Below are 15,340 nucleotides of genomic sequence, written 5' to 3' on the forward strand. Positions count from 1 at the left end.
CCATTTGGTACTCTCCAGCTAGAGTCAAAATCGAGCAGCTCCTGTGCTGCCTTTGCCCATACCTGAGCTCTTCCAGAGGGCACAAGGAAGGTATTCTACAAGTATTTTCCATAGGAAGAAACCAGGAGAGGTGTGAAGTTGGGCAAGGAAGGAGGAGGTGACCCTGTTAAACAGGGCTGCGCCGTACGTGGAGGTGCTGAAATATTATCAGGATTGGGTCTTCTTGCACTGAGGTGGGAGTTTGAGGGAAAGGTTGATCCTTCATAGAAGCACAGATGGGGAACTGCCCAGGCCCCCATCCTCTTCCAAGCAAGGATGGGGACAGGAAGCCTTGTTTTGCAGTGGTCTGAGGATGCTTTCTGCCTTGCCTTGCTTTGCCTTCTCTCATTACCCATATCTTTTGAGGTTCATGATTAAAACGGATAAACCAGTATTTCACATGCTGGACCCAGGAGTATCTCTGTGATAAGGGGAGGTGCCAGAGCTCACTCAACAGGCTTGGAACACAGTTGGCACATCCACAGATCTCCTGCACTGGTGACCTCTGGGGCAGCCTCCATGACCATGGAGGCTTCTATCCCCAGCTGGGCTCAGGCTTGGTGGTGGGAACTGTGGTCACAGTGCATGACATGATGGAGACACATCTCTAAGGGTATGTCCCATCCAGAGCTGCAATGGGGACAGGAGAGGAATAGAAGGGGGATTTCAGGAGGCTGCTTTCACCCTCAAACTGCCTGGGACGAGCAGGTACCCTGATCTGGTACATGCTGCAGTACATAACCTCAGCAGCTCAAAGCCCCCAGCATGCCCCATGCCCACCTCCCTTCCCCTGGCGGATCTCCTGAATATCTCCTTTTACTCACGGGAAGTGTTCAAAGCTGATGAATTAAGGCCATCTGGGGAAATGGCCATTTAATGAGGATTTTAGCAAAGGGAACCCATAAAGGCAGAAGATCTTTGTATAGAAGCTTTTGCTGGATGCTTTATTATCTCCATAGAAAGTTAATAGAGAGGCAGCGAGTGGGATTTTGCAGTGGGACTTGGAGCACTGGGAGGTATTTCTTTTGGCGACGTTTAGGTTTACCTGGATCTCTCCAAGGGGATTAGCATCTATTGCCATGATAACCTACAGCAGGATTTAGACTCCGGAACAGGAGAATTTTGACTGAGTTAAGTATTTGGAGTGGCTTGGAGGAGGCCACCTCCCTGCCTCCCTCTCCAGCTCTCAGAGGGAGCCTGGCTCCAGCCCATAGGAGCTAAGAGCCTTACGAAGCAGAATGAAGCCATCAAGGCTTGGCGCGGAGGCAAGCTGCATTTCCACTCCCTGCAAAGTGCACAGTCACTTGTGCACAACTTCCTCCTGGTTCCGTCTAAATGGATTCTCTGTATCTGCACTCGCTTTTCAGGTGCTCGCTGGTTTGAAGGATTGGGAGGCTGTACTGGGAGCAGGAAGTAGCTCCTGGACAATCAGCCTGAGTCCTCTCTCCTCCACTCACCTTCCTTTGGGAAGATGCCAAGGAACAGGTTTTTCTATCCTCTCTATTCAAATCCTCTGTGCTGGTGGTTGTGGTTTATAACATCCAAGTGACCGCCCAGCTCCAGGCTCACAGGTGAGCACAATACACCGTGACATGTCCCTTGTTGCAAGGAGCAGCTCCAGCTCAGCAAACAAAGGAGCCAGAGCTCAGTGGACACCAGCCTCTTGACCTGCTGCTGCCTGAAAACAAGGCAGGTGGAGTTGATCCCAGAATCTCAGACTGGTTTGAGTTGGAAGGGACCTTAAAGCTCATCCAGCTCCGACCCCTGCTATGGGCAGGGACACCTCCCACTGGAGCAGCTTGCTCCAAGCCCCTGTGTCCAACCTGGCCTTGAGCACTGCCAGGGATGGCGCAGCCACAGCTTCTCTGGGCACCCTGTGCCAGCGCCTCAGCACCCTCACAGGGAAGAGCTTCTGCCTAAGAGCTCAGCTCAACCTCACCTCTGGCAGATAATGCTCTTGTGTTATCTTGGGGAGTACTGCAGTGGACCCTCTGAATCAGCCAAGAGCTGAACTGGAGATGGGAAGGGGGGTGGTAAAAAACATCTGAAGCAGAGCTAAGCAGAGGTTTTCACAGGCATGGTCTGAAGACATCTGCTCACATCACGCAGACAAACATGGTAACACCGAAGGGTCGTCATTTTCCAACTAGCTTATCTATATGGTCTGTCAGAAGACACTTTTCACCATGAGGCTGAGATGAAGATACGGTGCCATGCCCAAGGGACTTTGTCTTGCAGGAAGCATGTGAAGGCTGATGTGACAAAGGGAGCATAAATAAGGGATCTAGGGGGCTCTTGTCTGAGAATAACTGGACTCATGACTAGTTCAATGCTGAGACCTCACGAGTGGGACTCACCTGCCCGTGCTTCTGTGGGTTGTTAGTCCCAGAAGCTTTGGTGCTCAGGCTGTGTTGGACAGTCAAACTAGCTGGTCTTGGGCACTGCAAGGCAGATGATGATAGCTATGAACACCTCCTGAAGGGATTTCTTGCAGTCAGTAGCTGTGCTGAGTTGCTGCTTTGGGTATGAAAACACCAGCAATAGCAGACGAAGTGATAACTTGTTTAGGTTTGCTCCTACAATGTCTGTGGTTTCATAAAGCATAGAATCATAGAATAGTTAGGGTTGGAAAGGGCCTTAAGATCATCAAGTTCCAACCCCCTTGCCATGGGCAGGGACACCTCCCACTAAACCATGGCACCCAAGGATGACATGGATATCTGAGGTCAGCTGTCTAATTGCTGATGGTGCCAGGATCAAATGACACAAGAAATGGGGAAGGTGAATATTACAGTGGGATAGAGGCACCAGCAGACAGTCTAGTGGCCCTACAGGCAAGCTTATCACACAATCTGTGATGGGTGTCTCTTGCAGATGTTCTCACCTGCGCGGAGGAGGCCTCATCTCATGGTGTAGACCCAAACCTTTACTAATCAAGGGGTTTTCTGGTCAGCAGAAAGAGCAGGGAAAGAGCAAGGCTAGCAAAAATTGTAGGCATGAAAGTTGGTCCGGAAGGGCATTGATCCATCAGTCAAGGGAGAGAGATGTTCCCTCATTCATGAGTAGATAGTAAGGCATGTCGATACGATACATTAGTAATAAATAGTGGGAGAATGGGAAGAAACAGCGTGGCCAAAGGGGATCCTCAGGTAAGAGTTCAAAATGCCTCTTTCATCAGGGCTGTTTCAATGAGCTTCTTTAACAGGGCTTGAAGAAAGGTCTGTCTGCAGCATCTAAGCCTCGCTGCGGACTGCAGGAGCCACCACAGCAAGCCCAATGCAGGTTGGGGGTGTATTTCTGTGTCACCAGCCATATTTGGTCCTTTTTAACACTTCTTGCTGAGGAGCCACAGCTCAAACACTGACATCTGCAACTGCAGACCTGGGTGTGCCAGGGCAGCAGTGTCAGCCTTCAAAAGGTCTCACCTCCAGGGTCAAGAGATGAGATGCTCCTCCACCACTTTATAGCAGGCTCCAGATGCTCCAAGGCATGAAATTAATGGAGAGTGAGTGTGAAGGAGGCTCCTTTAGAGTTCTTCTAACCCCCCTTTACCTCCTTTCCTGCTCTCTAGCTGGGAGCATGGCATGCTTTACTGCATTAGCTTCTGCTCCCAGGAAAAAACCATGGCAAAGGATTCCGGACCTTGGGAACCTGCAGCAGGGGAAGGATGAGGCTTTCAGCTGAGCAAAGTGGCATGCACAAGGGAGGCTACCATGCTGTGAATAACTCCCTTATGAACCCAGGAAATTATCCCCACTCCTTCTCAATGCCTGGACTCCATCCCCTCATAAGTCTGTGCCAGCCCAGCATGGCTCTGAGGGGACCAAGTCCCTCATAGGAGGACAGACACACTCTTGTATTCACTCTCCTTCACAACTTCCCTGTGTGCCAGCTCATCTCTTCCTGCACAGGGGAGAGTTGTAAGACTGTGAAAATGAATGTTGCTTCATTGTGTCAGCAGGATGAAGGATGCCTCCAGAGTGGGACTCCTCAGAGCCAGACACAGTGGACTTGGGCATCACCTCTGAACGCACAAAATAGGAGAGAAGCAAGAAAGGTGGTGGCATGGAATGCATCTCAGGGCTGGGAAAGGAGGGATGATTCCTATCTGAACATACAGCAGGACCAGGTCACAAACTGGGGGGTGAGCAAAGTCCCATGGAGGTGCTCCACATGGAGGGAGCTGTGGGAGCTGAGTCTTTGCAGCGCCAGTGGTTGCCCGCTGGAGGCTTTAAGGTCTCTCAAAGACAAGTCTAGATATGATGTTCTCTGTTAAAGCAAACAGGCCACTATGAGGATGTGCAGGTATTGGCAGGAGTAAAGCCCAGTGTGGGGCTCAGTGCTGCTTTGTCTGCATCCCCGTGGGCTTTCCACTGATGCACGGTCCAGTGTGCAGAGGGATCAATGCGAGGGGTATTCACCCAGCCACCTGGAGAGGACCTTGTGGTTTTGGCCCCTCTCCAGGCAGGGAGCTGGAGCATCCTGGTCTAACCCAGTGGCAAGCACACAGAGCAAAGCACCATTAAGAAATCATGGCTACAAGCAGCTGCGTGACCATTCGTTGGGAGGTGCTGGATCAGATGAGAGTAAAACCCAGTGAATTTGCCCATGAATGAGAAGGAGAACAGAGCCTGGCCTGCAGAAGGCTGGTGGAGTCAAGAGTCGCTGAAGGCATTGATGTGACATTGTCCTTCAGTAAAAACCCCAAAACTGAACTGTAGGCAGAGGTAGGAGCAGGGGACCTGGCCTCAAGCCCCTGCTTAGGTTCAAGTTCCCCATGCAAGTTCGGTGTGCAGCTTCCCATGAATCACTGAAGTGCTGCATTACCTCACTCAGGGGCATCTGGTTCTCAAGCAGACCCCAAATCTGGAAATGAAGTGTTTCAGGTTCTCTGCAGACCTGGCTTTGAGGTCTTCTTGGTAAACACTTCACCTAGAATCTTACAGTTGGGAACAACGAAGCTGAGCTATTGGGTTATCCCTGTACTTCCAGGATTTCCATAGGCAGAGGCCACGGTGCCTAAGCTTTAATTGAACCTTTGCTCTCAGCAAGGCCCTGCAGAGGGAGTTTTAAGGTTCCCTTAATTTAACCAAAATATCCTGCAGCCCATTTAACAGCACATTATGAACTTTTATCATCAATAATTAACACTCTGAAGCATGTGGCTGGCTCAGTTAGTGTCTTGCAACAGCCAGGAATTCACAGGGGGGATGCAGAGCCATCATGGCAAGAAGCAGGCACTTCCCCCAGCAAGAGGAGCACTTAATGCAGCTGGTTCTGGTGCTTAACAGCACCCTGCCAGCCAAGGAGCAAGGGGAAGCGATGTCTGAGCTGGCTGCAGGGTCCACTGGGGGTTGCAGAAGGTCAAGAACCTTTGGCCAGGCCTTGGGGGTCAGTGCATCACAGGGGTAAGCCCATAACTGTGCCCGAGTCCCCAGGGCCGGTGCAGCACCATGCTGGTCACCACATGTTCTGATGGGACACCAGCTCTTGAGGGAAAGGCTCTGCAGTTCCTAAAGCTCCTGGCAGCTGCTGCCAGCAGTCTAGGCTGGAGGTCTGTGTCCAGACACAGGAACCCTGCTCAGCCCCTGGTCCCAGGGGGTTTGGCTGCAGCATTAGGTACAAAGGGGCTCCCAGGGGCTTGGCTTTGGCAATGTTGGGACTGCCTGGAATGATGGCCTTGATTTCAAGGAATCTGAGAGTAAATTTGACCCAGGGCTCAAAGCTTCCTGAGGGAAACATATACCTCATAAACTGGTATCATGAATAGACTGACCACTTGTCATCCCTTGCCTCGCAGCAGAGACGGGCTTCTCTGCAAGCCATAGGGAATATGACTCAGCCTCTCCATCAGCTAACTCACCACCACCCCCACCCCAGTGGTTCTCACCCCTCAGGGACATGTCCCTGTCAGTCCACCTGCCTTTACACCAGAGGAGACAGCAGCACAAAGGTAACAGGCAGAGGGGCTGCACTTGGTGATGAATTAGTCATGGCCAGAGGACTGACCCCGTGTCCTGCTGCTCCGCTGCCTGCACTGCGCAGCTGTTGGGGGCTGCGAACAGTTGTAGAGCAGAAGATTCCCGTGGTTTTGGCTACAGACTGCATCCAGAGCTGCTCCATCCCACCCACTCCCACCCCCCTCCTTAAGCTGTGTTTTAATAAAGACATAGAGGCAGCACGCTGGAAAAGCTCACTTAGATCTGAACTAAACAGCACAGCAAGGGTAGGAAAAATCCATGCGAGAACCCGGAGGTAATGAGCACTCCCTCATGCTGGCTGCAGGACGCAGGCACGGTGCTGCAGCACAGAGCAGCCTGCGAGGGAGAAACCCAGCCAAAGACAACTGCAGCACCTCTGGGAAGAGCCATCAGAAGTCATCAGCCCCATGTTTGGAGGCCATGCTGCTTTCCATGGGGAGGTTTGGGTCTGTAGTGGCTGCAGCCTGGGACTCTCTGGGAGCCTCCTCACTGTTGGTTTGGTCCAGGTTTGTCTGCCTGAGCAGACTAGGTCAGCTCCTGCAGCAGGTGGGAGAGCAGCAGAGGATGCTCACATCCAGCATCCGCTCCCTCTGTGCAGGGGGTCAGTGCTGAAGGGTCCTTATGATGGAGCAAATGACCCCCAGGAGAAGGGAAACCCTCAGCAGTGAGTGTCCCCCACATCAGGGAGGCTGGGTGAGTTTGGGAGGGAAATCAAGGGTTGCTCAGCCAGCATAGACCATGACATGAGCGGAGAGGTGCTCAGCCTGGGTTAAGCTGCCCCCATTTCCCATAGGATGGGATGGTCAAGAGCCCTGGTGTTTGAGCAGAAGGTCAAAGGGGCCTCCAGAATTACATCAACTGATTCTGGTGACTGCATTAAAGCAACACTCCCACCCTGAACTTCCTGTACCACCAGTGGGACCTTGCACCAGCCCTGTGTCCATGTTTTAGTGTCAGCAGCATGTGGCTGAAAACAGGACAATGCAGTTGTCATTCCTAATCTGAAGATCCTGATCTGTGTGCTGAGCTCACTTGGGACCCCGGCGTACATTGTGCAAATACTGGTAAGCAACAGGAAAAACTGCCCTGAGTGTTAATTGTGGTGTTAGGAACCAGTTCAAAGTCTGGGTAGATCACAAGATGCAGAGTGGATAAACGTGTGGTGGATACCCCCTCATTGTACTGCAAGGCAGGATGAAGTGAGAGTTTTACCTCTGCTCTGTCTCCAGGATCCCAAAGGTTTTGAGATCACCTGTGAGCTTCCCTACCCTCTGATTCATCCGCGCTTCCTTCCAGCTTCCAACTGAAAATAAGGGATTGCTCCTGCTTCAGTAGGACTGCTGGCAAGTCTTGGAGGTGAGGGTTGTGAGAGCCAGGCCTTGGTCTTTGCGTGGGAAAAGCACAGGATTCAATTGATCTAATTGTTTCTTTAACAGATTAAAACAAATATTCAGGTTTAGTAGGATCTCGTCACTCGAATGAGTGTGCGGAGCCCAGGGCTCTGGTTTGGCACACAGGAGCCATGTGCTAAATGCATTCATATTGCAGACAGGTTGAGCAGCCCAACTCCTGCTGTTGGGAGCAAGAGGAGGAAACTCAGGATTTGGTCCTTGGAAATGCACAGGAATCTGTGTCCAGGGTGAACATTAACCAGCTTTTCCTGCTGCTTTCCAGAGCTCCCACCCTCTGCTCACCAGACCTGGTGGGAAGTGCCTGGATTTCTGCAATGCAGCTTCTCTGGGCACCCTGTGCCAGCACCTCAGCACCCTCACAGGGAAGAGCTTCTGCCTAAGAGCTCATCTCAGTCTGCCTTCTGTCAGGTTAAAGCCATTCCCCTTGTCCTGTCCTTAGAGGCCCTTTTCCAGAGCCCCTCTCCAGGTTTCTTGCAGCCCCTTTAGGTATTGCAGGACTATTATAAAGTCCCTTAAAAGCCTTAAATAAATAAATATTTTTTTCTATTTTATATCAAAATAGATCAAAACATGTAATTGTGAATAATAAGATTAAGGTATCGCTCTTTATGTTGTTATTAACTCATTTCCCAAACTCTTTCCAAAGACAGCTGGTTGCTGACATCTTCCTACCCCGCCTCAAGCTCTCCTCCTCCCTGAAGCCTCTAATTACTGCTTTGCTCCTTTTTCCCTTGTAGTGGAACAGAACCTACTCCAGGCTTTGGCCTCTTTAAAAATACATCTGCTCTGCACTAAAACACATGGAATAATAGAAGAGCAGCCGTCAGCAGAGGCACCCTTTACCTGGATGCCTTTCAAAGGCAGGAATCTTGGAAAGAACATGGAGCATTTTCTCTCCTCTAGACTCAAAGCTGGGCACAAAACTGTGACATGCTGGTAAGGGCTGAATGAGCGGGTTCACATGTCCCTCCTGTGGGGCAAGGCTGGTTACAGCGACACACAGGTTAGCCTGGAGTTATTGCTCTGGGCTCAGGCAATGCCTGTTGCTCTTGCTGGGGATGGGGGGGTGGGGGTGGTGGCCACCTTGCTGATTCCCCGCAGCCTTTAAAGCTCTGGATGAGGACTAGAGCTACAGAATCCATTGATGGAGCATGGGACCTGCTGATCACCCCCATGGAACCCAGCTATCAACAACTTTCCCTGCCTTGTTTCCGTTCCCAGTGGGGAAATCATCCCCTTGGCTGTGTGCTGACACAAGAGCTGTGCTGGCAGCATTTGCTGCCATCCTGCAGCTCAGGAACCATGGTCAGTCCTTCTCCCTGTGGAACAAAATGGGGTGAAAGGGATCTGGTGCAGCATTACAGCCATGCCCCATCCTAAATTATTCTAAAACACTGAGGGATTTCACACGTCTGCATTTGCCTGGACTTACCAGGCTCAAGTTCAGCAGAGGGTCTTGGCTTTTATAGCAGGATAAAAAAGAGCATGACATGGAGCTAATCAGCTTGGAAGGGAGCACTGTATGGCAAGAGATCCTTGCTGTGGGGTCACGCACCAGCTCCGAGGGCAGAGCTCCAGTAATTGATGTCTGAGAGTTTCAGCAGCCCAGAACTGGTGGGCAACTTTCCTCAGGAAGCCTTTGCAGCACCAGGGGTAGGACCCATCTCTGCTAAGTTGTCAGGATCCCATTTATAGATGTCTCCATCTGAGCTGGCCATTCAGCATCTTTATAGGCTTTGAGGCGAGTAAGATGCCTCTAGAGCACCATTCACCCTCCCCACTTCAGAAGTCAATGTTAGAGAGACTGTGCTGTCGATTCCCTGGTTCCTCTCCATTGACCATAACTGGAGCCTAGAGGTCTACATTCACCCGTGCACCCCTGCTTCGAAGACCCCAAATCCATCTCTGTCAGATTCCTGGTGAGTTAGCTCTGTGTGATGCTTTTCAGTCCTCAGGAAGCACCATCTCCCAGCTGGAGGGCTGGGGAAGGATGAAGGCCTTTAGGTACCTGGCTGGGCCCTGGCCCTCGAGGGGAGACCCACAGGAGGAGGCAGCCACAGCCACCCTCACTTTGCCACCAGCCTCCCCTGGCAGAGACACCCTGGGGAGGAGCAGCAGAAACCAACGCAGAAACGGAGCTGCAGGACAAAAGCAGGGACCTGTGCCTGGCCCATCCTGGCCTCTGGACCTTGGGCCAGGAAGAGCCAGCAGCTTTTCCCCAAGCTGTGCCCAGACAATGGAGGAGCAGGGGGTGGAATGCCAAAGGGGCTCTTCTGTGATTCTCATCCTCCTCTTTCTTGGACCACCACCCTTCCTCCCCATGCATCCTGGAGCCTCGCACACAACCTGAGCACAGTGGGTACTGCTGGAGCAGGAGCAGGACTAGGAGAAGGAGGAAGAGGAGCAGCAGGAGCAGGACTAGGAGCAGGAGGAAGAGGAGCAGCAGGACCAGGAGCAGGACCAGGAGGAGGAGCAGGACCAGGAGCAGGAGGACCAGGAGCAGGACCAGGACCAGGAGCAGCAGGAGGAGGAGCAGCGGGACCAGGAGCAGGAGCAGAAGGAGGAGGATCAAACCCTGAGCCGCCTCCTGCCTATTCCCCCGGGTGTGATGAGCTCTCCAGGCCTCAGCCCCGCTCTGCACCAGCTGCCCGCCCTTCCCAACCACCGGATCCTGTTTCTTGTCCCCATCGTGTGCTCCTGTCCCGGCCGGTCCCCCCAATCCCTTACCTGGTGGTCCCGGGAGCCTCGGGCAATCCCGGCCCCGCTCCAGCTCCGTGCATTCGCTTGAGCGCTTTGCATTTGTGCTTGGGAAATACCGACTCGCCTTTTTATGGTGGCGGGTGATAAATATTGCATCGCTCTCCGTTGCAAACTTTGAGGAGCGGGGGCAGAGTGGCCCCTGCGAGCCGCCGGACAGGCCCCCCCGGGCGGGGATGAGAGGTCTCGATCTGGGGGAGAACGGGAGGGTTCTGGTTTGAGGGGTCCCTGCGATGCGGGATCGTGTTTTGCCTGCGAGGGAGAGCTGGGGGTGGGGGGAACGGGGCCCCGGTAATGCTGGAGCCGATCCTCCGGGCCCCCCCGGGCAGCACTCAGCATCCACCGTCATTAAAATTTCATCGGCAGCACTTGGCCAAGGTCTATTTATGAAAATGTGCTTTTCATTCCATGGAAAAAAAACAACCCAGGAAAGGAGAGAAAGAACAAAGGCGGGATGGGGGTGGAGAAGCGCCCCGGAATTACGCGGAGGGGGCCGATCGGGATGAGGGATCCTCCTGCTGAGTCCCCCCGAGCCGGTTCGCACCCCGGCAGGAGCTGGGGCGCTGAGCTGGTTTCTCTCTGTTCGCTTGGGTTGTTCTTGGTTTGCGTTTCGTGGGGGGTTTCCTTGGGCTTGGTTTCGTTTGTTTTGCGTGTGTTTTTATGTTGTTTTATATTTGTTTGGGTTTTTTTTTATTGCTTTTTCTTGGGTTGGGAGTTATTTTGGTTTTATTTTGGTTTGGGGGGGGGGTGTTTGTTTGTTTTCCTTTTTTTTCTGTTTTCGGGTTATTTTTGTTTTATTTGTTTTGTTTTTTTGGGGGGTGTTTGTTTTGGGGTTTTTTGTTTGTTTGCTTGCTTGTTTGATTTTTTGTGTGTCTGCGGTTTTCGTTTCGTTTTGTTTTTTTCCCGCTGTAAAAGCCGCTTCGTCCAGCCCCAGGATCCTCCCGAACCTGAACCTTGAACCTTGAACCTGAACCTGAACCCAACCCGAACCCTCATCGCAGCCCCACTCCCCCGAGCCCCCGTTTCGGGTGGCTTTTCCAGCGAATAAGTTATTATAAAATAAAATTTAAAAAAAACAAAACAAACAACAACAAAAAAACAAACCAAACCAAACAAACAAAAAAAAAAACCAACAGAAAAACCCGAAACCAACCCAAAAAATACAAATCCAAACCAACCCAAACTAACACTCAAAAACCCCACAAACCAGACCCCGCTCTTTTCGCTCCCCCGGACGGGAACACCCCTGTCATTGGCCCAGGCTCATTTCGGGGTCCCAGACCAGTCTTGGGGGGTGGCGTTCTGCTCGGCGGGAAAGCCGGGACTGCTGCGGGGCATCAGCGGGGGGCAGAGCCCCGTCCCCGCTGGGGTCGCGGGCGAGCGGAGCCGCGGGAGCATCCTCCGGGCTTCGAGGCAGAGCTCACGCCGGGCTCGGCTCGGGGAGCCCCAGCTCCGCGGAGTCCCTTCCCCGCGGCTGCTCCCCCAGCCCGTCCCCGCAGTGGGTCCGCTAGAGGAAAGACCCGCTCCGGCCCGGGCCCACCGCTGCCTTCCCCATGGAGGAGAACGGCCAGAGCCGCGTCTCGACGGCGGCAGAAGGCGGCGGGGTTGGGCTGAAGGAGCCTTAGCGGGGCCGGGCTGAAGGAGCCTTAGCGGGGCCGGGCTGAAGGAGCCTCAGCGGGGCCGAGCCCAGCGGCCGCAGGAACTCCAGGAGGCAGGAGGGTGAGGTAAAACGTGCATGGTTTATTTTAAATGCTGCAGCGTACACAGACACCGAACTCCATTCAGCACACACGCGGCGCAACGAAATCTCGTTTACTTTTAAGTTTAAAAATAAAGCAAAACAAAAAGGAAACGGAGGCAAAAATGTCTCTATTAAATACGCAAAGGAAAACTCAAACGGAGTGCTCTTGCCTTAGAAAGTGCAGCGCTGACGCTTTGCAGAGCAGCCGCCCGCGGGGGTCTGGGCTGCAGGACCCCCCCCGCCCCGGGCCGCTCCTGGGCCCCCGGTGACTTGATTGTCGAAGCGTAGGATTGAACACAGGGAGATCAGAGGGACCTCGGACGGTTCACGTGAAACCAAAGCGAAAACAAAGCTCCATTCCCAACACACAGGCTCCAGGGACGTGCCAATTTATCTTTTTTTCCATTATTTTTAATTATTTTTTTTTATATTTTTTTTTCGTTTTAATTCAGCCGATGAGGTAGAAACAGAAATGTTACTGCAAAAACGCGATGGGTTTGGAACAGAACCATGCAAGTGTGTGTGTGTGGAGGCCCCGGCAGCGGGGAGCGCGGCGGACACCCTATTTACAGCCACCCGGTGCACTTCCAGCTCGTTTCCTTTCTCAGGTATTTCACGTGTTTTCCTTATTTTAGGCTATTTGAAAGGAAAGGAGCGGGCATCAGGCGAGGGGCTGCGGCAGAGCCCGCTGCGCTGTGGGTGCTGCTGCCCTGACCGCGGGCCCCCCAAAACCCCGCATGAGCCCTACGGTTTCTCTTTTCCTCCACCTTTTGTCCAGTTTTATCTACAAAAGCAGTCTGTACCAGTCCCAGCAGCGGGGCCGCTTCACCCGGGGGGGGAGGAGCAGGCACCAAACTCTTCGCTTGGGGGGGCGTCCCTTTTTTTAGGTTTATTTTTCCTTTCGGTTTTTTTTTCCTCCCCCCAGTTTTCTTTTTCAACCACCACCACCACCAGCCCCCAGCCCGGCCCATTCTGAAGGGGCCGGGGAGGGGGAGTGGGGCAGGCCCTCCCCACCACCACCACCACCACCCTCCCAGCCCCTTCTTCAGTAGGTAGCAGAAAATTTCATCCTTTTCTGCTTCTGTCTCTGATTGCAAAACCAGACCCGCACCACGTTCTTCTTCAAGTCTAACTTCTCGGCAATGGCAGCGATTTTCTCCGAGGAGGGCCGTGGCTGCACGGCGAAATAAGCCTCCAGCGAGCGCTTCTCGGGGGCAGCGATGGACGTGCGCTTGCGCTTCTTGTCCCCCGCCGTGTAGATCTCAGGTTTGGTCATTTTCTCCCTCTGCGCCCGCTCAGCCTCCTCCAGCCACGCTTCCAGGATGGGCTTGAGGGCCACCATGTTGTTGTGGGACAAGGTGAGAGACTCGAACCTGCAGATTGTGCTTTGGCTAAGGCAGCCCACCCCCGGGATCTTCAGGTTGGCCAGCGCGGAGCCCACATCTGCCTGGGTCACCCCCAGCTTGATCCTCCGCTGCTTGAACCGCTCAGCAAAGGACTCCAGCTCCCGGGGGTCCGTCTCCGTCTCAGGGCTGGAGATGACAGTGTGGGAAGCCAGGCCGTGGGGGTGGGACACGTTCATGGGCTGGGAGTGATGGGCCATGTGGTTGATGGCCGACATGTGGGAATGTGGGTGCGAAGGAGTGGAGCCCACGTCCAGGCCCGGCACCCCTCCAAGCGGGAGGGCAGTGTTGAGGTGGTCCAAGAGCTCTCCATCCAGGCCCTGGGAGGGCTGGTGGTGGTGGGGATGGTGGGTGGTCAGCACGGACGGGTGGTGCAGGTGGACGGAGGAAGAGGTAGGAGTGCAGGACACGCTGCTCATGGTGTGGTAAGTGGCATCTGGCTTGAAGGGGTGGGTTTTCTGCGACACGATATCCACGGCGGCCAGAGCCTCGGCGCCCCGCAGCAAGGTCTCGTCAAAGCCCGCAAAAATGTTACCCTGGATCTGCGGAGGGGGGATAAAAGTGGGAGCAAAAACTGAAAAAGCGGGAGAGGGTTAAAAGGAAGTTGCGGTGGTCCAGCTCTGCCCCTCCAGCAGTGCGTGGGACAGGGCCGATGAACCGAGTTCAACCCTTTCCCCCCGCCAAATTAAAGTGTCGGGAACAGGTGCCGGACTCCGGGCACCCCAGTGCTCTCCGGGGTCCTCCCCAGAACCGAAGAGCGGCCTCCGAGGGACCCAGAGTCACCGGACATCCCTCAGAGCCGCTGCTGCACCGACGGGGCGGACGGGGGAGAACGGCCGCCTTCTCCTCGCCGGCGCGGACCCACCGGTGCTTCCCCACTTTTCGGCCCCTCTCCCGGCTCCGGGAGCGCTCGGAGAGAGAAATTCCCCACCCCTCCCAAACCCCACATAGCACCCAAAAAACAGATGGAAACCGTTTGGAAGCTGGGGAGCGCACAGCTCGGACCCCCCCCGATCCCTCCCGTGGGGTGTTGTAGGGAGCCCCACCGAGGGGCAGCTTACCTGTGGGGCGGGCAGGCAGGCCCTGCGGATGGCCTCGGAGCTGGTGTGCAGGTGAGGGAACTTGGGCTCGTGCAGGATGGGGTGCATGCTGAACGCCTGCTTGCTGTTCATGGACATCATGGTGGGAGCGGAGCGGGGCAGAGGCGCTCCGGGCTGCCCGGCTCGGGGGCGCGGTATTGTCTGACTCCGCCGCCCGACATCAACAGCATTATAGCCCGGCCCCCCCGCCCCCCCGCTCGCCCATTGGACGGGCTCCGGGAGGTACCTCCCACCGCCCGCCCCCCGGCACCCAGCTCATCCCCCCCACCTCCCGTTGTACTCCCCAAACTGGGGTTCCCCCACCCCCGTCCCGGCTCCGCTCATCCCCGAGCGGGGGATGCTGTGCGCCGTTATCCCGCTCCCTCCGTTCGCAGGGATGAGGGTGGGGATGGGGAGGGGATGCTCCTGCCTCCCTCCTGCCCTCACCGACAGAACTGGGTGGGGGCGAGAGGCGCCGGGTCCCGCTTCTGCCCCAGGACGCGCCATCTAGCAGCCCTTCAGTTCGGTACGGAACGGCCCTGTACGGTATCGAGCTGCATCCTCCTGTTGCATCCTCCTGCTGCATCCTCCTGACCGGTCCCTGCCAGCGGCTTCGGGCTGCGTTTCCCTAGCGGGGATTTGGGGAGGAGAACAAACCCGAGCCTGGGGGTGAGCAGGAGCCACCAGATCCCCTCACCTCCCTCTGAAGGGAAGAATTCCCTGGGGTTAAAACCAAGAACAACGAAATAAGGAAAAGTTTCACCAAGTTTTCCTTGGTTTGCCCTGTTTCGATGCAGTTACCTGGCCCAGTTATCCCACCCCTCCTGCCGGTGCAGGGTCCCGCCGGATCCACGGCTGTGTGTCTGTCTGACCCTCTCCATCCTCCTCTCTCCAGCTCACCACTATGCCTGACAGTCTCCTGCCTCCT

The 15,340-nt window shown here is 54.6% G+C and overlaps 1 protein-coding gene across 1 annotated transcript; it reads right to left on the reverse strand.

Annotated features, from left to right (window-relative positions):
* Positions 1-12,932: 12,932 nt before the first annotated feature.
* Positions 12,933-14,576, reverse strand: LOC134170472 (brain-specific homeobox/POU domain protein 3). Its single transcript, XM_062631843.1, has 2 exons — positions 14,395-14,576; positions 12,933-13,875 (listed from the first exon to the last, which is right to left on the reverse strand). Exons 1-2 carry the CDS (start codon positions 14,512-14,514, stop codon positions 12,976-12,978), a joined length of 1,020 nt encoding a protein of 339 aa, XP_062487827.1. The 5' UTR covers positions 14,515-14,576; the 3' UTR covers positions 12,933-12,975.
* Between the last annotated feature and the right edge of the window lie 764 nt (positions 14,577-15,340).

The sequence above is a fragment of the Pezoporus occidentalis genome, unplaced genomic scaffold (genome assembly GCF_034315485.1).
Source record: "Pezoporus occidentalis ecotype Australia unplaced genomic scaffold, CSIRO_AGI_Poc_V1 ctg377, whole genome shotgun sequence".
Taxonomy (NCBI): Eukaryota; Metazoa; Chordata; class Aves; order Psittaciformes; family Psittacidae; genus Pezoporus; species Pezoporus occidentalis.